This window comes from Chiroxiphia lanceolata, chromosome 3, assembly GCF_009829145.1.
Source record: "Chiroxiphia lanceolata isolate bChiLan1 chromosome 3, bChiLan1.pri, whole genome shotgun sequence".
NCBI classification, from domain to species: domain Eukaryota; kingdom Metazoa; phylum Chordata; class Aves; order Passeriformes; family Pipridae; genus Chiroxiphia; species Chiroxiphia lanceolata.
Genome location: NC_045639.1, coordinates 393126 through 416087, shown reverse-complemented (window position 1 = coordinate 416087; position 22962 = coordinate 393126). Strand labels below are relative to the sequence as shown.

The window sequence follows — 22962 nt, the reverse complement described above, 5'->3', positions numbered from 1 at the left end:
GGGAGGGAAGGATCATGGCATACAAAGTGCTATACTTCAGATTAAACTACTGGAATTTGCTTTCTTTTTCCTTCAGAAGTCTTCCCTGTGAGAAACAGCCTTGTTCTTGGGGCCTTGAATTCCAGTTCAGCCTTTTTGAGATACAGGCTGATGGGAAATAAATAAAAATTACAGAAACTCCTTCCTGAAGTGGATTCCAAATCTAGGGAGTAATGCTGCTCATCTCACAGGTGACAAAAGGTTTGTATACAAAAATCCTCAGGTTTTGGATACTGTGCCTTTGGTTCCTATGGTTTTTCCTGCCCTGGCATGGCATAACTGCACTGTAAGGCCTCTCTGCTCAGGACCATACTGGCTGCAGGCCCAGGTGGAGGGAGAACACCCACTGCCTGGCACGAGGCACATGGAAGGGAGACCATCACTATGACAATGGGGCCTTTTTCTTGTAGCCCAAGGACACATGAAGATGAGACTTTTCTGGTCAGTAAATACTGCCTGTCCAAGGCCCTGCAACCTGCCCAGCAGACCTTGGCATCCTGTAGAACATCCAGAGGGATGCAGTGCATCCCTCTGTGGGGCAGTCGGAAGAGACAGCTGTCTGACCACACGTGGTCATCTTCTGGCTCCACAGCCCATTTCCTCAGCTCTTGTTTGCACAGGGAGAAACAAAAGCGTGGCCCCTTAAACCCAGGTCTAGCCAAGTGCTGGACTGAGTCCACCCACAGGTGCCTCTGAATGATGCTGGAACACCTGACACCTGTGAGAATCAGGCCCAAATACAGCTGCAGAAGCTCAGCCACAGGCAATTATTTTTGAGAGAGACCAATACCTGTTGTTACTATATTAATTAATGTCTGTACCACTGGAATCACAGCTAAGGCCTTCTGAGGAGCAGTTATATCACCTGTGCAGTTGAGAGCTGCACCAAGACCTCCTTTAAAAATGTCCACAGTGCCTGTCTACTAAAGGAGGAGAAAGGAAAAGAAAATTTTAAAACTATTTCGACCCATGAGATACAGTGTTGGCTGGTTTAACTATGAGAGCTGGAAGCATTGTTTCCATGAAAAAAAAAAAAATCAATTCCAAAGCATTTGAGGCTTTTGATGAGCTGTGAACACAGTGTAACAGAGTGGGAGTGTCTGACCCACGAAAGCTTACACTGGCCCATGTGTTGGTGCACTGTGCAGCCCAGGGACAGGTGATTCCATGCTGGCTTTTCCTGATCCTGCTTGTGAGGCTTGTGAGACATGTATGAACCTAAAGTCTGAAAGGGCAGCAGGTGGAACACACACATCACTCACAGTGTGACTGGGGGCACATCTGGCCTATCTAGGGGCTATGGTTCCCTTTCCCCCCGTGAAACTGGGCTGGGGTAGCAGCACCAGTGGAGCCCTGGGCGCTGTGTGTCCACTGCCCTGCTTCACCTCCTCCAGAGCCCAGGGACTGAGGGGAGGAGGCAGAGCAGTGACCAGTCTTTCCTCTGGTTGTGGGTCAAGTCCTGCAGCTTTTATTCCCGTTAAAGGCACACCAAAATCAATGTAACTTTTCTGCAGACCAAAGGAAATGTTATTTCTCTCATTATTGCCGTTAGCCCCGGCTCCAGGCGCACAGCCAGAAGGGGAGACTTTGTCAGGTTTGCTGGATCTCCAGGGCCTGTTGTTAATGCTAATTTGAGAATGGCACTGGCACAGTCTGGTCAGGAAATCCAGTACCAGGGGGTTAACTTCCAGCTCTTATACCGAACACAAATCAGTGAGGAAATTCACTGCTAGGTGCAGTCTCTAATTATTTAAAAGATAATTTGCATGCTACACAGAAATAAATTAGCTCCCAGGTGACAGCTGTTCCTCTGTGTCCATTTCTGGAATGAGATGCCATGCTGGGAAATCTAAATACAGACCAAAAGATTAAAGCACTGCACTTTCTTGCCTCACAGGAAGGCCCTCCACAAAACTGAGGCATAAAGAAGGGAGGCATAAAGAACGAATGCTTCAAACCATCAAGTTTACAAGCTTAACTACCAAATCACAACATTTTCACAGTCTACATTCTTTTCACTAAGGGCACTTCACATCTTGCTAGAAGATGTTACATGTACTAGTTTAAAAGCATTTTTTTCAAAGCCAAAGAGAAATTCAGTCCTAACCTCAGGTTTGTGCTCACAGACCATGTGAATGATGCCCAAAACAGTTGGGGTTTTTTTTGATCACACACACAGAAACCAGTAAATGCATTTTCCTGCTCCTCACCAAAAGTCAACCAGGCACCACTTTTTATCCACATAAGAGTCTCAATCTTCATCTCACAAGAGCTGCTAAACTGTTTTTCAGTGTATCAGTTTTCCAATAACCAGTCTTGTCCTGGCTCAGTTCTAACACTGTCTACTGTACACTGCACACATATATATGTACATTGTATGGTGCACTACAATGTGCAGATGTATATGTATTGTAGATGTGATATATTATGACAGTACATTACATTGCCAGCCTTCTTCTGCTGCTCTACCCCCTCTTGAGAGCAGCACAGGAATTTGCTGCTTTCAGGAGCAATTTGCTTCCTCCTCTCCCGTTTCTCATCTGTCCTTGCCCTCTGCCTTGGCTGCCTGCAAAGGGTTCCCTTTGCTTTTCAGTCTCCTACCTGCTACACCTGCTGGAGAATGTACCCTCCTCACAGGATGGACATGTGCAACAGGAACACCAAGCCTGGGATGAGCAGGAACACGTGTGTGAGAGCACCACAAGAACCACATGAGCGAGGTGATTACAGAGCAGCATATGTTCATTGCTGAGGAGCAACATATGGGATTTCATACACATGACCAAAGAGCAAGAAGAAAAGGAACAAACCTATCTAAAGATAAGGTATAAAGAAGACTAAAAACGACGGGAGGCAATAAAATAACCAGATAAGAAAAACCTGGCAACTGTAATTCAGGAATTTTGCCACAGGCTAATAAGAGGTGAGATAAAATAATAAGGCAAAAGGTCCCAAACAACATCCCTGTCTAAAGGCTGTAAAAGACAAGTCCAAAATTAGTTCATCATGACTAATTAAGGAGAGCTCAAGAGATGTGATGAGGCCCTGCTACGTGGTGTCCCTCTGTGCAGCACACCAGTGACCCTGGGCAGAGCACCAGCCTCGCAGGTCCCGGGGCCTGTGGCATGGGGTGTGAGAGGACCCCAACCATGCACAGCTCAGGGCCCTGGTGAGCACAGAGCAGGGAAGACACCCCCAGTCTTACAGGAGCAAGTGACTCTCCACTGAGTGTATGTGCTGCCATCAGGTAAAGCTGCTCCTCTCACTCTTACAGTGCTGCCTGGCCTGACATCCTATTAACAGATCATCACTGGGATATTCCCCTCTCCTGAGATTTTTACAGTCTCTGTGGATGTTTAGAACCTGACCTTACTTTGTAATCCCCTGATCAGCTTGTGTCCTGTGTGGTGATCCCATCAGGATCACGAGTACAAGGAAGGCTAACCCATTCTTATTTCTCTGAAGAAGAAATAAGCTGTGTGTTCACAAAGTTCACGTCTCCTCTCTCCCAAACCTGAGTGCAGCTGTCAGGGAAGCAGGTGAGTGAGCTGCACTGAGGTCCTCAGGCTGGGCTATGTGCCCAACATGCAGCAAGGGAGAGAAAGGGAAAATATGCTAGTTTGGTCAAGGTTAGGAAAATACTGCTACCTGTGCTGCAGGCAGAAATCCCAAAGCAAGATGATTTATTCTTCCAGATGTTGCTACTGGTGTGAAACTTGCTGGTACATCTAACAACAGACACTGTAACCACATCTGGGCAAACAACCACGGCCTCAGTGTCTGGTTCACACAACAGATGAGCTCACAGCTGCACGTGCACATTGCAATGCCAGAAAAAGGACTACTGGTACCTTGCCACAACCTGAATGAGTTCCTTCCAATGCTCCAAATGTATGAGCTGATCAGCATCAGCCGTGACAAGGAAAGAAAATATGTTGTCTTAGCCCATATCTCACACACTTGTGTCACCCTCCTTCAGGTCCTCCTACTGGCCAGGTGCCGTTCAGGGGAACTTAAAGTTTGCTGTGTCCATTCCTCTTTTGTAAAACAAACCCAACGTTTTTTATAAATCAAAATCAAGCCCTATACCAGCAATAATTCCCAAGCCTCTTCTGGACCACAGCACATCCTTTACAGCAAACTTTTACCTAAATAACAATGTTGAATCTGAAAATTTTGCTACCATTTGTGCCTTTCTTCCAGTTATAAATATAACAAAATCAGATCTGGAGACTTTTCAGGCACCACTGTCAGCTTTGTATCATGATAAAAACTGGCCATTTGGTTCCTGAGCTTGGCTTTCTGTCCCTACCCAGCTGATGTAAAGCAGTACTTCACTTCTCCGTGTGTGACAGTTTACATTCCCAAGCACCATTTGTGAAGGATTTCTTAAAACAAAAATCAAAGCAATGGAAAAATCTCCTCTCTGGAGGAGACAGCACACAGCCCTTGGCCCTTGGCTAGAACTAGCCAGGCTCTTCAGTCTCCCTTGGGAGACCTACCTCCAGGCACAGGCACTGCCCTGTGCTTGCTAAGGCACCTCAAACCCTGCCAGAGCTGTCTCACCGCTGCAGTGCTGCCACCAGAAAGAGTCCTGACACAGCCTCCAGCTCTAACATTAAGTTACAGTAACTCCCTTCCATAGAGCACAAGGTCTAAAGGATAAACTTTAGGGTTTATCACCAGATAAAAGCAGGCAAGTTATTATTGAGTGTGACTATCACCAGGAGCAATCTAAAATCTCCCTGAAAATCTCTGGCTTAAAAATTTGATTTAACATGACAAAAATACTTTTAAAAAGTGACTTCGGAACATGAACAGTAATAAAGGACTGTTCAGATTCAGCTGAATGATTGAGCCTGCCAAATATTCTAAACAATAGTGGTAAAGACACCAAAATGCTCTTTCAGATGAAAGATGGTCAAGTAAACCATTGCTCCTCCTCTCAATAAATCAGGCACACGGCTCTTTCCAGGAAGGTCTTCAGGACTTGCACTACTACTGATAATTTTGATAAATAATGGAAAATGTTTTTAAATCTCTTCATCTACCTCTTGTTCCACAGGACAACATCCAGAAGACAAATCACACTAAGGTTTCCTGCACGAGGCAGAGTTTCCCTCACCTGTACAGGTCTGTGATCTGCCCGGCCCTCCAGCGGTAGAACAGGTCGTTCAGCAGCCGCTCATGCTGTCCGTACAAGCACAGGTAGTTGGAGACAGGAAAGGGTTCCTTGGAAAAGCAGGTGATGCCATCCACCATCTTGTACTTGCTGAAGTGCATCCTGAAGTAGTTCCCCTGTCCTGCCTCTCCAGTTATTATCTCTGTCCCCTGCAACAGAGAACACCAGGAGAGCTGTAGAGGTGGAAGGAACACCTGACCTGGCACACGTACAGGGTCAGCGAGGGGTTCCCAGCCCACAGTTACCACCTCCTAAAACACACAGCCCTTTTTGTTAAATCAAGGGACCATTCTTTGCACCGTGGGTTATAAGGTACTTTGCTGTGGCTTGGACATAGATTTTCCCGTGTGGTTTAGACCCTGATTAACTGCCCACCCAACTGTGCAGCACGGGCTGAGTGCCACTGCAGACACCTGAGGGTATCTAGGCCCTCCAGCTGCACTGGCAGTGACATCGGATCCACAGGGACCTGTGACCTCCTGGAGCAGCAGCTGGAGTCAGGAGGGATGCCGTGGGGCAGCCCAAACAACACTGCATGCCTCTGTTTGGGCAACTCAATTGAACTCTGTTCAGCCTCAGTTATGACAGAGCACACACATGGCACATCCTGCTTTACTGAGGATCCCATCCTGAGGAATGAAGAACACACCAGCAGGCTTTTACTCTCTCTCCAGATTTATAACTCCCCATCTGTATTTTTATACATGTAAATATGTGTATATGCAAACAGTGTAAGTGCAGAGTCCAAATTCATGGCATGTGGTAGAAGCTGCATGACTGCAGGCAGAGGGTGACACTGCCACATTAACCAGGTCCAGGTTGATGTGGCAGGTGGGAACTCCAGTGCTACAACTCAGATTTATCACATACCAATGAAGCATTTCTGGCTTTGTGTAACACGTTTCCCAGTAGCCATGGGTGGGATGTGCTGGAACAGCTTTCCAGCAAGGAGAGAAATACCCAGAAGGCTCCTGCTCAGTCCCAGAACAACCCTATACACTACATAAACAGCCCTGTGTACAGGTGGGGCTGTGCCTACAGGAGGCTGCACTGGCTCTTAGGGTGTTTCCTTCAGGCCGTGTTCTAGACCATTAAATAGTGAATATCAAAGAACATATATGCATGTACTTACTTACATATGTATATGTGTGTTTATATACACAAACACACACATCTATATAGGATTTAAGTTGCTCGCACCCAACTCTTGCTAATTTGAACTGGGGTTGCCATCTGTTGCCAACACCAACTCTACTGTCAATAAAGTAACACTGTTGAATGTTGATGCTCAAACTGTAGCATTTAGCTTCAGCCACTTAAATCAACCACTTTGAAAACAAAACTGTAAAAATTTGTTTCAAACCTGCCATTGCAGTGGGATGATCACATAGCTTGAAGCTGTTTTTTCAGGCTGTATTCCTGTTCCAGTTTTATACATTTCTACAACCTGTTGCTAGGCTACAGGAACCTTTGGTACTTCCACATCTCAGCTAATACCTTTCACTAGCTTCTCTTACTTCTTCCTTAGAATATTCTTTTAGGATGTACATGAAGTTTCTAGAGTGGCTTTAAAGATGGCCCCTTTTCAGGTAATCAGCAGGTAATCAAAGCAGCAGCAAAAGAATTCTAATCGTGTTCTAGCAATTTGGAGTAACAAAACCAATTTCTCTGATGGTCCTTTCAGCTTTCCAGCACATCCTGCTTTGGATGGCTCATCATGGATCTGGAAAACAAGTTGAACCATGCTTTGATTCCTCCCCAAAACCATGGATTTCTTTTTAAAAGCTAATTTCTTTCTATGGACCACCACTGTCCAAGTTTTAAAGCGAACACTGAAGCAGCTTTTTAAAAGCTGCTCTTTAAATCAACTGCAAGAATGGGCTTGATACAGAAATCCCTGAGGTAAGAGGTACAATCTATGTGAAACAGGAGCTTGCCTAGCTGGATGGTCCTCTCTGGCTTTAAAAGACATTAATCTAGTCCTTTTCTTGTCTCACAAGTCAGTTCTTCAGTAAGAGAAGTGTCTCCATGTTTGTATCCTGGGACAGTCTCCCATGTAGCCCAATGTGTGAAGTGGTTCCCCCTTCCCTGTTCCAAGAGAACCCTCATGGCTGCAGGACTCACTATTTCCTAGCAATGAAGCACAGAGCATCTCTTCCAGAATAATTCCTACTATTCTAGAAATCAACCGAATTTCCCTGATAAACTGCCAAGTTTTATCATCTGTGTGCATTTCCAGCACCATATTGCAGAGAGGAAAGAGGCTCAACACTAAGGCTGGAAGCACCAAATCCAGCTAATACTGTCCTATGACCTGTGCATAGAAACTGGGCATCATTGAAGAAAGTCAAATGTCAGGAAGCGTGGAAACAAACCCCTGAGAGGTTCAGAGAGGTCTGTCACTCCCCCTGGTTCAGCAGCTGTACCTGGTGTATGCAGAGCACGCAGGCTCAGCTGACTGGACCACTTCTAACCCCACCTGATGGCAAACACAGCACCCCCCCACCTGCCACGTGTTCGCTTTGTGCTGGGAACTGCCACAGACACATCAACCCACACTTCTCGAGGTACTTGGTTACAATTCAGGGTACTCGGGCAGGTATCTGTATTACCCTAACCAGGAACCTCCTTCCAAACAGAGGATGAAACAAAGAAGTTCCATTATTTAACTTACGTGGTCACACTGGGCGAGTTCTGTGTCCAAGCGGGTGGGAACTGCTGGTTTGGAAACGTGTAAGTAGTTATAACCTCCAGGAAGAACACCTCCTGCCATAAATGAAAATGAGGTTTATTAAGTCCTAAGCAATGAAGAAAATAAAGTATTTGTTCGCCCTCCTTCTGCTGTCATCTTTTTCCACTACATAGAGAGCTTTGAGGGTTGTTCTGCCATGAGATGGCACCTGAGGTGAGATGGATCTGCCTGTATTACAGAACAGGGGAGGAAAGTGGGACAAATCCAGTGGGACATACCTTTAACTTTACATCCTTTGTACATGGGGATGAGTCTGTCTGGGCCTTCTGGTGGCTCAGAACGGGGCTGAAGGGTTGGATCAAAGAGACTCAGCATGGAGGCAGCAAGCTCAAAGCCAATCTCTCTGGAGTTGAAGTTGCTGTGTGTCCATTCATCTTTACAGTATCTCCTGGAGAACTTTGTTAGAGGACCTGCAGCCCTGATGCTGACATCATTGGTGCAGAATTTGGCATCAATCACAAGCTTTCCATCAAAAACAAGGCAAGCATCATTGACTGCCTTAAAGATTTCATAATCCACTGCCCTGTAGGCAAAGCTAAAAAATGCCTAAAAAGAGATATAAATAATTGTAGATTATATTATATATTATTTACTGGTTAATTTCATAAATCAAACCCCACACTTTGTTCTGAATGTTATTTATTTTAAAAAACAAGAATAGAAAATAAAGTATGATTTTATATACACAGATAGATCCTTCTGCTACCAAAATTAAAACAGACAGTAGAAAGGAGAATTACCAAACTAGACTCATCTGCTTCTGGTTATTAGATGAGTTTTATTTTAAAAGCTCCATATTCACCATATGTGAAACTACTATGAGTGGCCATGTGTATTTTCTGTTAGTACAAGCATAGGACATAGACCTGAACCCTCTATGAAGTTGGTTTTCTTCTTTCAAATGCTCAAGCCAACCTGAAACCCCAAGGAATAGAAAAGCACAGTGTACTTTGCCTTCAGCAGGATAACTGTGTATTACAAATGTTTTCCCAACTGTTGAGCCTGTTTACCAACAAACTGAGTTACTCTGGCTGCCAGCACAGGGACAGTCAATGAAATGGAAAGATCAGAAATTAAACTTGCTCAGAGGAAATGTCATCCTCATTCCAACTACAGCAGTATAATTTCAGCCAGTGGAAGCTGCAGAGGCCAAGGAGGTTGTGAGAAGTACAAGAGGACTGAACATTCACAGGAACAGGAAAGCTTCCAGGTTTGTTATATTTGACAGTATCATAGATTTTGGAAAGCATATCCAAATTTTGTCAGGACTGAAACGCCTCTCTAACTACTCCAGACCTGGATCATACTTGCTTTAGGAGGCAGGCTGAGCTGTACCTCCCCAAAGCACAGGACTGCTGTACTCTCTAAGGCCAGGCACTAGGCTGGCTGTCCATCAGATCCACCCAGATCACCCAGGCCAGCCCAGAGGATGCTGTGTCTGCAGGGAAACTATCTGGTACATTTGGCAGTCAGCTGCTGAGGCTGGTAAGAGCACAGCAGATACCTATTTGGTATGTTTTGCTTTGTGAGACTGAAAAAAGATGGGACTTCCACTCTTTGAAAAGATGGCCTGTACTGTCTTAGGCAACCTTACAGTCCTGGCCCCGAGGCAGGGAATTATCTTGGGACCGGCATCTACTGAAGTCACAAGCTCATCTTCCCCACAGGAATATTTCAAGGACATTTAAAGAAAATCACCCTAAATCTCTCTTTTGAGTGTCAAAGAAAAAAAGCTAGTGATAATTCCCTCCTTTTGTCTTCTTGTGGCACCTGCACAGTGGCTCTCCTGGGACACCAGGAAGCAGATCAGACAGACCCCACCTCCCCCAGAGAGGAGCCCCGTGACCAGCAGCGCAGAGCAGGTGGTGCTGGAGCAGCCCCAGAGTGGAACAGATGCACAGGCAGCACAGCCCCAGAGAGGGATCATGCCTGAGGAGCCACTTTGAAACCCAGCACCACCCTCACCTCCGCCAGAGCGGCGGGAGAGCAGATGTGGGAGAAGCTACAACTACGAGCAGTGTCCTCAAAGCTGCCTCATGCCAGGCTGGCAAAAGATGGGCCCCAAGCAAGTGTAAAACAAGAGTGCACACTGGACACTGAGGGTTAAAAGGAACAAGAACCACAAGGCTGAGAGATGTTTTGAACAAGACCGTGCTCTGCAAAGGGCACGGATGAAGACTGACCATCACTACAACAGAGGTTGTGAAGCTCCAGAGCCCTCACACAGAGCTTTCCCCATTAATGCTCTCAGCTTTTAAAATCATTAGATGACAAGTCACAGGTTGCTGTCCCCCATCAAGAAATATTCCTGTACAGGCTGAGGAAAGGGTGGAAGTATGCATTCCCTTGCTGCTTTCATCCTCAATAGCCCAAGACATAACTGTGTCAGGACAAAGCAGCACCCATAATCTGTCCTTCCCTTAGTGCCAGCTCAGGGAGGACACAGCTGTGACCTTGCTAAAGGTGTTACCCAGTTGCACCCCCAAAGAGCTTTCCTGGGGACTAAGTAAAGTGTCAGATGCTCACAGTTGGTTGGATGAGCCAGCTGGAGGAGAAGGCACAGGAGAGAGAAGCAAAGGGAGTTGGAAATTTTAGCAACACTGGCACAGCAGAGATGCAGCAGCAGAGGAGCCAGAGCCCCTGGGCTTGTTTGTAGATAAACCAAGTGAGGAACTACACACAGCTAAGGGAATTCTGACTATCTAGGAGAGCAAAATCAGGGAAGCTCTGCCCGTGAGGGCAAGGGGACCACCCAGCCCCATGTCCTGCTGGCTGACAGGCAGGACGGTGTCACCGGAGGGGAGGGGAGGGCTGCAACCTCCAGGCTGGGAGCCATCTGTCAGCCCAGGCAGGAGGGAGGGAGGCTGCTGCTTTAGGGAAAGAGGAGATTTTCTCCTGTTGTTTTTATCCTGCAGGACTCAACAAATTAAGCCCCCAAGAACTGCCAATCAACAGTTGATACTGGCTCAAATCCCAAAAGGCCCAGGGCTGCTGCAGCGCCGATTCCTGCACAGCCTGGTCTCTGGTGAGCGCAGCTGCCCTCCTGGCAGAGGCTGTTCTCCCGAGCCTGGCATCCCCTGAGCCCGCCTCCCAGGCAGCCCGAGCCTTGCAAGGCAGCTGAACTGCTCTTGGAGAATATAAAGCCCCTGACACCACAAGTAATTAAACATCTCCCATCTCAGAGGCTGGAAAGAGAGATCTTGAGAGGGAAGGACCATGGCTGGAAGAAGAACGAGCAGGGACACAAATGGGCAAGAGAAGCAAACCCCAAGGCAAGGGAGGTTTAAGGGAACAGCCATATGGGCCAGGTGGTGGGGAAAAGAGGGGGGGCTGATGGGGAGGTGGTTTAAGTACATACCAAGTTGCAAGAATGAGAACCACATCAATGTATCTGTGAAAGAATGATAAAAATGGAGGAGTTTCAGGGAAAGAAGAGAGATCTTGAAGAGCTGCATATGAGAAGAGTGGGAGAAATGTCACTACTGACACAGAGACCAAAATCAGGAGACCACTATGGGTAAAAGTGCTGTGGGAGGTCTTCACTCCCATGAGGAAGGGTTCAACTATCCCTATGCTAAAAAGAGAAGGGCTGCAGTGCAGGGGAGCCAGCAGGGACCCCAAGACCTGGGGAGCTCTCCGGGAGAGGCACACGGCTCGTCCTTCCCACAGTGACAGCTGCTCCTGCACAAAGGAGTGGGCACACAACAGGGTGTGTGGGGCAGAATGGCAGCACCCCATGGAGGGAGGTTCTGAAGTGACTATCAGAAGTGCTCACTCCTGTGGATTAGCCCAGTAAAGGAAAACAGAACAATCCTGACCTCTAGAAACAGCTAAAAGTTGTCCCCAGCCTCAGAGCAGAGCCACACCTGTGAGTGTGCCGACACCTAAGATATTAGTACTGGAGCTGAACAGAACTGCAGTCATTGATGTAAAGAGAGAAAAATCTGCTAAAAATACATTTTCATTAAGTTACATAGTAGGCCTCTCTATCCTAATGTTTTTGGCTTCTACTGTGACTTAATCAAGTGCACGTAACTATAGACAGGAGTAACTGCACACATTTAAATAAGGAAAGGTTTTCTGGAATTACTTAGAAAATGAATTAAGAGTATTTGTCACTCAGCAGCAAACTACTACTTGTGTATCAGGTGACTTAAATACATTTTAATCCAAATCAGTCAGGGCATTAACAATGGGTTTATTTGGATTTTTAGAAAGCCAATCCTTGAGACTAACAAGTGAACGTTCAGTCTCCTAGAGACAATGAGAAACAGATAAATCAATGAGGGACTATCTGAATGTGATGGCCTTTGTCTGAAGGGGATGCACTGAAAGCACACACTTACTGAGCACTGCAGCTTCAGCGGGGTTGTGGCAGTGGTGAAGGCAGCCCAGGTGATCCGCTCCGGGTCGCTGCCCTCGCCCCACTGTGCCAGGACACTGTCCCCGTGCAGGGCCACGCCAGCCTGTGCCAGGGCCTCCCGGACAGCGCCCTCCACCTCGGCGTTGTGCAGACAGGGAACATCCCAGCTGAGCGGGGGCTGCACGAGGTGGATGCGAGAACCATCAATTCCAAGAGATAAGAGGGTTTCTACTGTGGTGTAAATGTCAATTGTATTCCCATAGACAATGACGTTCCCTAAGAGGAAAAAAAAAGGGGGAAAATTTCTAAGACATACAATGAAAACCTTATTAGGATAACTCAGATGATAATAACGTGAAATTGCTCTCTTTGACCCTCTTATTTCTCTGATGCTATGAAGCAAACAATGTTACCTAGCAACAGCAGCTAAGATAATTTAGTAAAGAATCTGTACAAAACATCCCACAAAGTAGGCAAGTACTTAACACAGAAGTACGGCATTCATCCTGACCCCATAATTCGAAATTATTTTGATTGAAAAGCCTCTGGGGGAAAAAAAAAAAAATCACCATTTTTTTGTTCTCTCTCCTCAGTTTTGCTCGTTCAAAGGACTGATGGAGAAGGGAGCAGACAGGAGCAAATTAAATACATGATGCAGAAAAACCCCACAAACTGTGGAAAGGTCAAGTTACAGAAAACAAACCTTTGTGCCACATGGTCATCAGTGCTGTGGCTTCTTTCTGCCAAAGCCTGATCTCCAGAGAATGGGGCTGAGACCTACCCTGTCCCACCACCATGGCAGGCAGAGCTCTGCACCACTCTCTCAAGGTGCCTCCCTCCCTCACACATCACACAAGCTCTGAGCCAGCCAGGTTCCATCCCTCCTCATGCTGGAAGTCAGCAAGCTGGACACAGACATGATCAGCTGCTGGGACAGCAGTGTGTGGGTCCTGCTGCTCCTTCTGCAGAAACCGCTCCTGAAACCAGCTCCATCTTCCCACCCTGGGCACCCAGCCCAACACACACCTCCCACCTGCCACTGCAGAGCCACAGGGCAGGGCCTTGCACCTTCCTGTCCTGAACTGGTGCCACTTCAAAGGGCAGAGTCAGAGCTGAGCAGGAATACCTGGGGATGGGGGAGTCCTGTTCTGTGTGAGCACAGCAGGGCTCCCCAGCCTAACAGCTAAAGCCCTCCTGGCGATAAGGGAGGCAGAGCTGGGATGCATCGGAGCAGCTGCGTGTTTTATCTCAGGATGGTCTAATATAAAACACACAAACGTTCCTCTGAGCAGGGACTGAAACACACTCCTCTCCTGCCCATTCCAAGCACAGGAGGGCCGAGCCAGGCCTGCCAGCTCCTCTGTGCCCATCTGCCCCAGCCCCAAGCTCTGGCCTCGGGGCAGGAACAGCTCTACCTGCCGCCAATGTCCACATCAGCTCCTGCATGCTGGCTGTCTCAGGACAACAAGGATCTGACCTGCCAGCACAAGGATGCATCAAAAGCACAGTCCTCGTGCTTTAATGTCCCATACCTGGGCAGTGCTGCAACTGACTTGCACATTCATCTCAGCGCTGGCATTTATGTCTTGCCACGAGTGACAGCATCCCCTATACATAAATTGTATTATTTACAGGCTAAGCTGATTTCACTGGGACCACGTTTTACTGCATGAGACACAGGGCAATACTAAACTGAACATGCACACAGCCCAAGCTCCCAAGAATATTAATGATAAAAATGTTAACAGATGTTCTACCATTCCCCTTTGATTACAAGGTTATTTTATTTGTCCCTATCAGTTTAGCTATTTGTAGCTACCAAATAAACATCTCTCTTCATAGCTGCCAGAGAACAGAATCCCCCCATGAGTACACTGCTCAGAAATTATGGAAAACATGTTTTTACTGTTCACAGCAATGACCAGGGCAACAGAACAATTTTACCTGCAAATGTATCACTTTGAAATCATAAGAAGAAAGATCTTACTACTTCCATAAATATCATACAGAACAAGGGAATTCTGTCCAATGTGTTCATCCCTGAGCTGACTTTCCAAGCCAGAAGAAGCCATTCTATGGCTCGTGCCTGCCAGGACACCTGTCTGCAGGCAGTCCTGGCCTCAGGAAAGGTCCAAAAGAGAAGACAGACATAAAACTGATCATTTTTTCCCTGTGCAGCAAGGTACAATGCAAGAAGCAGCAAAGCAAAACTTGGGGTGAAAGACTAGATTTGCTACACTCATTTTCAGTGACTCAACATGCTGAGAGGGCAGGCAAAAAGGTGGTGTGCAGGTGCTGACAGCCTCATGCTATGTTTACACGCTTTAGATTTGTGAGGAATGAAACATCAGGAGCTAAAGAGGCTACGGTGGCTGGAAAAGGAGGATGAGGAGGGTTTCCCAGAGGCATGGCCCAGCAAAGCTCCATTCTGACTCTGGGGCAAGGCTGGGCTGAGACACCTTTGCCATTTGGCAGCACCAGTTCCCTCAGAGGGAAGCTCAGTTTCTGCATTAGACACTGGCATTTAGGGAAATACAAGATCAGATTCAAGCCCCACATTTGTCATGGAAAATTAAAATTCTGTTTTATATGGTAATATTAAATACAACTGCATTAGATCAGGGAAAGCAGTGCTCCTTTACTGACCTCTTGTAAATCAACAATTTACTGCTTCTGCTTATTACAATATTAGTGGCTTTTTAGATGACAGTGCTAGTAGTCTAAGAACTACAGATATTCATTATGGGCTGAAATTATGTCCACTGGACAGAGAGCAGTTCCTCAGGATGCTTTTATTATTTAACTACATGAAAATGCATCTGAGTAAACATAATAATCTTTCACGGAAAAAGCAGCCATAAATAAAGATCATTACAGTAGTTTTATCATTTATTACCCGAGTGTCAGCATCCTGCTGCAGAGCAGACTCATTCATTTTCCACAAGTGGAAGCACAAGATTTCGGTGACCCCAGCATGACCTGAACCTTTGCAGTTAGCAAAAGCTAAAGGAGAAACCCAGTATGAGCTAAAGCATCAGTGGCTTCGGTAGGTGGCTCATGCGCTGGAATTTTAATGCGAGAGTATTCCTACAAACATGCTTTTAATAAGGCAGTAAACTATGCTTGGGTATAGAGAAAAAATAATTGCTCCATTTTGGGCCATTAAAGCAGTTTTGTTCCTTCCTTTACTTCCATCCCACTTTTTATTTTCGTGGCAAGTGCAGAGCTAATGGGAGATGGATTTCAGTTAGTCCCCATTCCAGCTGTCACAGGTTCCATGCATCAGCCAGGTTTCACGGCAAAGCCACAAGAGCAGCCACGGGGCCAGGGCTCACCCTGCTCCAGGGCTGGCCACAGCACTTCCCTAAAGGAATGCCACTAGGTGTGAGCCTGCCACCACCACACCACATCACTGCCAGTTCTCATTACACTCAGGAGAGAGAAAACACATCTTCAGGACAGTCCTTGGGACAGGAACTCCCCACAGACAGCTTTCCTGCTCTGAACTGTCCCAACTCGAAGCTGGCAGGAGCTGACACAACATGAACTCACTGCCTGCCTGCCTCTGTTTCTGTAGTTCAAAGCTGAGTGGGAAGCCTAGATGATCCCAGGTATTTTCACCAGCAAACACAGTGGATGAACTAACAAATACATGAACAGAGTACATGCACCAAGGCTGAGGAAGTACAGGGATGGGGGATGTCTAAACAAATGTCTGATTTTAAGGGTTACAAAGAGAATACCAGGAGCTTGCAGTTCTCTGTGAAAATCTGTAACTAGTGCAACTGAATACAGTGCTGACAGAGACTTCCTAATTTAGAGCTGTTTTCTTTGTGTTACACCACAAATCTAGGTATTTTTCTATATAACAGAAAAACACATCCACTAATTAAATTATTATTTAATTGGCTAATTAATGACTCCAGCCAGATTTGCATTTAGGACTCATTTTGTTTTATATAATAATAACTGCAGATAATTAATCTATCTCAAGCCTTTCTTTCCTAGCTAAATATGCTGGGTATCAAAAATGACAACAAATTGTAAATTAATCTGGAAAACAAAGCACAGCAGATGAAAGACTTTGTTAGAATTAATCAGGCACCAATTATACCATGGAATTAAGGAACCACTAAGCCTAGGAAACATTTCTCTAAGTGTGCACACGTTAAAGCCCCCTTACCTCTGGACCTGACCAGGTTTTCCTGCAGCCAGTGTGCCACCCACAAGCAATCCTGGTCATCGTTGAGAGTGAAGTGATTGGAAGGGATTTTCCCCGTGTATCTCTGTGGCCACTCACTCATGACTTGGCTGTCAGTTGGGAGTTTGATATCTGCTCCAGTGGGAGCCAGGGCCTGGGAGGAATGAATTGGTGAGCAAATGGTTATCTGGCACATGCCTTGGAGACATTAAAAGACAATGACACACTCACTTTGAATGCCTCAGGCTGCTGTCCATGCACACCCCAACCCTCCTTCACACTCAGCACCAGCAAACACACCTGTGGCCACAGAACATGGATTCCTGCTGGTCTGAGCTCACACAAGTGTGCATGCATTCCCTGTTTCCTATGGCTTGTGGGTGACCATTCCAAACAGCAGTGCCAGTACAAGTGGAAGCACATGGCAAACACCACAGACTGCACAGCAAACAGCAGAAATACCCCAACACACAACTGAGGGATCTCTGCAGTTCTCTGACTAACAGACAACTTGAAAAGGAGATTCTTTGTTAGCTCAGACTGCCTCCACTTTTTCTCAGCAAAATCAAATTTCTAAAATAAGAGATTTTGTCCCAGAGAACGGGGCAAAAACCTGCTTTATGGTTCAAATGCCAGGATTCAGTACCATGTTCACTGTATAATGCTGCTTTACAGTAACAAACTCCACCTGAATTACACAAAGCAAAAAGGGAGTCTCATACAGGACTCGTGCAGCACCAGTGATCCACATCCTGAGCAGTGTTCTCACAGCCAACCACATCAACTGAAATAAGGTTGGGTCACATGAAACCAGGCATGACATCAAAAGACCTTACTCAACAAGAGAATCCTCTAAATCATAACAAATGTTTTAGTAGGCATTGATTTGACTGCTAACCAAATAAGGGACAACTTATAAAAAGGATGGACTGGAGCTCTGTGTAATAAAACAGAAGCCAGATGATAAAACTAATTCCTTCCTGTCCTTCTGTAGAGCTTAGAAGTGAGAATAGATGATAGGATTTCTTCTCAAAGGCAGATAAAACCTGACTTTTCACTTGCTTTCTTTATCTTTTTTTCTCCTCCCATGCAGTTACTTCCCATAAATTATTTTGCAAGTTAGAGTTACCTCCAAACATATTTTCCTAGGAGCACTTTTTCAGTCCACACTTCAGCTTTTGTTTCATCCCCACTGAACAGTGACCACAGGCTGCTGTTTAAGTGTGGTTCTGCCCTGAGGGGTGATCACAAACCCCCCAGCCTGCTGTACACATGCAGCCAGACCCTGCTGTGGGCTGAACACTCTCGTGTTCATGTGTGGGACATGGCACAGCACTGTACAGCCTGCAGACACATGCTCAGATTCATCTCCTGATTTTAAGGGCAAAACACCTGGCTCACAACTCCTGCCCCAAACCACTCAGCAAGGCAAAGTCCTGCAGTAAGAGGGCTGTGCCAAGCTGTTTGGTTACACAGCCTGATGGCCCTGTGGGGACACATGAGCCAGAACCAACCCTGCCCGTGGTGTCTGAGCAGAAGCTGAGCCTGTGGGGCTGGAGCTCAGCTTGATTCCACATCTTACATGCAGCTAAGGGTCTGCTTCAGTCTCAGTGTAAACTCAGCTTGTGTGCTACAATACCAAGCAGCATCACAGACATGCCTAGGCATGGTCATCACGTGAGACGAGCCATTAATTTGATAAGGAATTCTCTCCACTGCCAAAACTAGGTCAAATGGCATTAGACCAGCTGGAGTTAAGTCTCCTGTGGCTGGGGCCACATGTCAACTGGGCCTACTCTCAGCAGGTTTCATGGTCACAGTGGCAAAAACACCAGCAGCTTTGCTTCATCCCCAGTCCTGAGCAGTGCCACTGCTGGTGGGGAGTTGTGTCCAACCCCTCCTCTCCCCTGAGCTCGGCTGTGGCACCAACACAGCCCAACACGCTGCACTGAAGGGCTCAAACTGCCTGAAGATACCCTTGCTAAGGCCTGCTCTGCTGATCCCAGGAACGCTGTTCACTGGAGGCACTGGGAATGCTGGGCTGGTTTGCACTCTGCACACCACCTCACCTGGTAGTTCTGCCCCGTGCACAGCACTAGGTAGTCGTATGGTATTTTCTTCTCCTCGGAAACAACCACGTATTTGGCAGCACGATTTATGCCAGTCATTTTACCAACTACAACGTTAACCCAGGAACAAAGTGACATCTGTGCATAATCTTCATCATTAAAACAGTGGCTGTGAAGAAAGAATATCTGTAAGTGACATTTCAGCAGCTGACAGCAGGCATTAATTAGACATCTGGTGAGCTCGGCCGCGGCCCTCAGTGGTTCCGCCTGCTCCCTCACTGTGAGTTTGCCACAGTCTATGGCAAAAGACCAGTCATTATCAAATACTCAGTTACAAATTGTCAACTTTCTGCTGAAACCAAACAATCCCTCCCAGCACTGGGCCATACGACCACATAATTTAAGAACGAAGTCAGAAATATATGCTTTACTCTGCTTTTCCTTTGCAGGCTGATGAGAGGAGGCTTTTGCACCTGCAAAGAAAATACTTTAACGGTCCAATTCTTTCTCCAAGACAAGTCTCTCTCATTCAGCTTTTTTCCTGCCTTTGCTGTGGTGAGACAAATGCAGGGAAGGCACCACTAGCATTTTAGCATCTGTGTTCCAAAGTATTAGTCCACAAAGTTTAAAAATTAATAGAAAGCTATGAAAACGGTTGTGAGAGCTAAAAGGAAAAGGCAGAGGTCTCAAAACTCCTGTTGGTGACCCTTTTACAAATGAACTTCTCCACAATGCAAGAATGACAAATTCTGAGAACATACTAAACTGTTCCTCTACCCCAGACTTCCAAAAGCCTCTAAGATACAACTGAATTCCTCTGCGACGGTCAGGGTGTGCGTAGAGCACACACTACAAGCACCACTTTCTCCCACAAGCCCAAACGTGATTAATCCAAGGGGCTGGGCCTGTGCTCGAGCATTTGATGCCCCTTCTGTGGCACTGATGGCCACAGCAGAGAGCGTGGGCAGAGACCAGCACTCCGAGCTGTGACCTTGCCATCAGTGCCAGGGTGCACATCCTAACACAGAGCAGCTTGCTGCACGTGAATTGTTGTTACCCACTTCCCAAAGCTGGCATTCAGGATGCCACAGGAACAAACACAGTTGCTTTCATGACCTGGATTGCCAGGCTTTCTGAGGTGCTCTGCATCCTCTGCACTCACGGATACCAGAGGCAAATAAATGAGAACCACTGACAATTCTAAACTGTAATCATGCAGAAATCTATAAATAAGGTGGACATCAAGGACAGGGGAGGGTTTTCAAAAGCACCTTCATAATTGAGGTGCACAGCTCCCAGGAGACTGACACTCCAAAATCACAGGGATGCTTTCAGAAATCATACCCTGCAGAGTTTAATTTTCATTCTTAATCTGCTTTCAGATTTTAACAGCTAAATCTAGTGAGGCAGCTCTGAACCATAACTTTCCGTCAGGCAGGCTGCTCTGTTAGTGCAACTGTTTTTTACAGTGCACTTAGGAAAGAGAGTACATGCATTTATGTGAGCATATAACCCCTTCATTTGCTAGATTTGTACTTGAACACACCTCTTTCTACAGTAAAAGAATTAATTCAGGTAACTACTTATAAAAAACTTCTTGGCAGGGCAAAATACCAAATGAGGTCAGGTGGTTTTACACAGGTTCCCATCACATCATTTTCACATCTTTGTAGATGTTTCATTTGTAAGGTTCAGCAAGCAGACATGGAGTTGTTTTGTCATTTAAAGAGCCAGCCCTGTAGTGCACTGCTGCTCTCTGAGGAAAAGATTTGGTAAAATACAATGTGCAGGTTCCAAAGAGTCACATAACAAATCTAAATAACTTAGACTAAGTTCATTCCCCAGCTATTCAGAATAAATGATCCATTTTAATTCCATGCTTCTCAAAGCCCAGAACAGTCATGTTCCTGTCTACAGGGAGGACTTCTAGTCACTATTCCAAAATAAAAAATAAAGCCATCCAAACAAAATCGGTGTATTTAAGTGAGAATTATGTTCTGCAAATTTTAATGAGGTAACATTTTATCCTACTAAATGGAAGATATCTCACAGTGTTTGACAGTCCCTAGACACAGTCAGGGCTCTCACCATCTTCCCTTCAGCTGCTGTACAGCAGCCCCAGCTGTGGGACCACGCTGTGGCTGGGACTGGGGACAGACTGTCACAGCCCAGGGACTGGCACACACAGCCCATGAGCAGAACTGATGCAACACAGTTCTGCCAAACCGATCCACAGCAACAATCCTAAAATTTCCCCCTCTACCATCAGTGGGCTCTGCACCTCACCACGTGCTGCTCTGAGTCAGTCACTGCTCATTTTACTAATATTAATTCATGTACATTCTTTGTTTCAGCATCATTTGGAACAAAACCCATGAAAGATTTAAAAAGCAAGCAGATGTCTTCTGTCATTTAACCTGGGATCTAAACAACCTAAAAAGCCTTGGAAGGCAGAGACCAGTGGATTGCTGTCCAGAAGTTACTGCTTTGGCACTATTTCCCTCCTCGTAATTCTACCCAATTCCTCCAGGTGAGTGCATGCTGGATGGACAGACTGGAGCATTTTGGGGATGTCTATGGATCTAGCTAAAATTTAGGACAGGTTCACAAGAATTACAAGGTGTTATGTTTTCTGCTGGAGCTACAAAAGTGTTTAGATGTGAAGTCAAACCTGTTACTTAAAAATCTTCTACACTTGGAGCCTGGTGGATCTTTTCCTGGAAGGCCATGAACTGAAATCAAGGTCAGGTTGTTGAACTTCAGACGAGGCCTGTGGAAAGAAAAACAAACAGCCCCATGTGGACCAGAAATTCAGAGGGCACGTCAAAGGAACAGTACAGAACTCCTTGTTCAGGAGGATACAGAAAGCAATTCCTTTGCACAAGCACAAAGTGTTTGGTCATTTTGCTCAAATACAGGTGTCTCTGGATAGAAGAAGAACAATTTCCACTGCAGTTTCAGTAACACTGGGGGGGGGGGGACAAGACTAACAGTATGTTGAACTAAATGTGATCTGACATTTAAAAACAAATAAATATTACGAGTGATTAAGCCTTCTAATCTTCAAGGCTTTCTGTAAGTTAAGGATGGACCGATGCAAATGGTACAAAGGAATCAGAATGTTTTTTATCAACCAATGTTAATTTGTTATTCATACATTTAAAAAATATATTCAAACAAAGTTAAAGGTCATACTTAAACCAAGGAATTTCAAGGTTATGGCTGCCCCTCTCAAAACGCATATTAATAGTTTAATTCTGGATTATGGATTATCTGTGGTAAATCTCCATGCATACTCAGGCCGAGCACAAAGTAATAAATAACCTTAATGTAACAAAGTGCATATATTTATACAGATTATGGGCCTGATTCTCATTTAAATTAAGGTCACTCTGCAGAGGTGGGTGTAAATAGAATTTGCTCTTCATTTATGGCCACATTATGCTGGCTGAGTGATACAAAATGGTCTTCATGTAAATGAGAGCGAGGCTGATCCCCGAAGCTGAATGTGGAGTGATGCCATCTGCACACAGGGACTGCTGCGGCGGGGCACACACAGAGCCTCGACAGGAACCCCACACACCTGCACAGCAGGGCTCCTGGGCAATTAGTGTACCTGGGATTAATTACACAAACACCCCAGACATCCTCCTGCCCTCGCAGCAAGGAGGTTTCCTTTCAGCGTGGAGCCCAAGTCATCTCTGTACACACTGCATGGCCTCTTGCCAACAGGTCTCCAAACCCAGGTGCTACAATAACATTAGGTTTCAATTACATTAACAATATTTAGGATGAAAACATTGCAAGCAAGCATCAGAAACATGACAGAACAAAGGTCCAAGGCAACATAAATGTGCCTCTTTTGCATGACTGCACTATGATGCACTTTATTGATCTGGTCACATACCATTTTCCTCTGCAGATGCTCTACCTCTATTGAGTCCACACACACTCCTCCAGGATTTCCCCAGTCATATGGTATTTGTTCCCTGCTTCCCCATTGAGCGGGAGGCTTCAATTCAGAGCTTTCACTCAGTACGATTTACTAACTAATGATTTACTTCTACCTCAGCGCTCCCATGGCATCCCCATATGCCCCAAACATTAATTCATGTTTCCCATTCATTCATCTCGAAGGCATCAAAATGTTGATTAGCATCTCCTTAGCATACTGGGATGAAATGAGTCATATCTTTGATTCCCACTTTACACTGAGAACAACCCAGGCACAAAGCACCCTGGATGAGCTACCCAGAGCCGTGCTGGTGCTGGGGGCAGGATGCAGAGACCCTGGGGCTGGTGCCCGCCCTGCCCGTGCTCCCAGTGCTGCACAGCTCAGTGCCAACAGCAGTCCTG

At 46.0% G+C, this 22962-nt stretch overlaps 1 protein-coding gene across 5 annotated transcripts in view; it reads right to left on the bottom strand.

Moving 5' to 3' along the window:
• Window positions 1-22962, bottom strand: part of CFAP61 (cilia and flagella associated protein 61) — a 94637-nt gene that overhangs the window by 17898 nt on the left and 53777 nt on the right. For all 5 annotated transcript variants that reach the window (XM_032681757.1, XM_032681758.1, XM_032681756.1 and 2 more), the window contains 7 exons: window positions 21278-21376; window positions 18607-18775; window positions 16520-16691; window positions 12320-12612; window positions 8192-8519; window positions 7896-7987; window positions 5165-5370 (listed from right to left, as the gene is read on the bottom strand). In XM_032681757.1, the coding sequence (XP_032537648.1) occupies window positions 5165-5370; window positions 7896-7987; window positions 8192-8519; window positions 12320-12612; window positions 16520-16691; window positions 18607-18775; window positions 21278-21376 (1359 nt within the window). The remainder of the gene's footprint in view (window positions 1-5164; window positions 5371-7895; window positions 7988-8191; window positions 8520-12319; window positions 12613-16519; window positions 16692-18606; window positions 18776-21277; window positions 21377-22962) is intronic.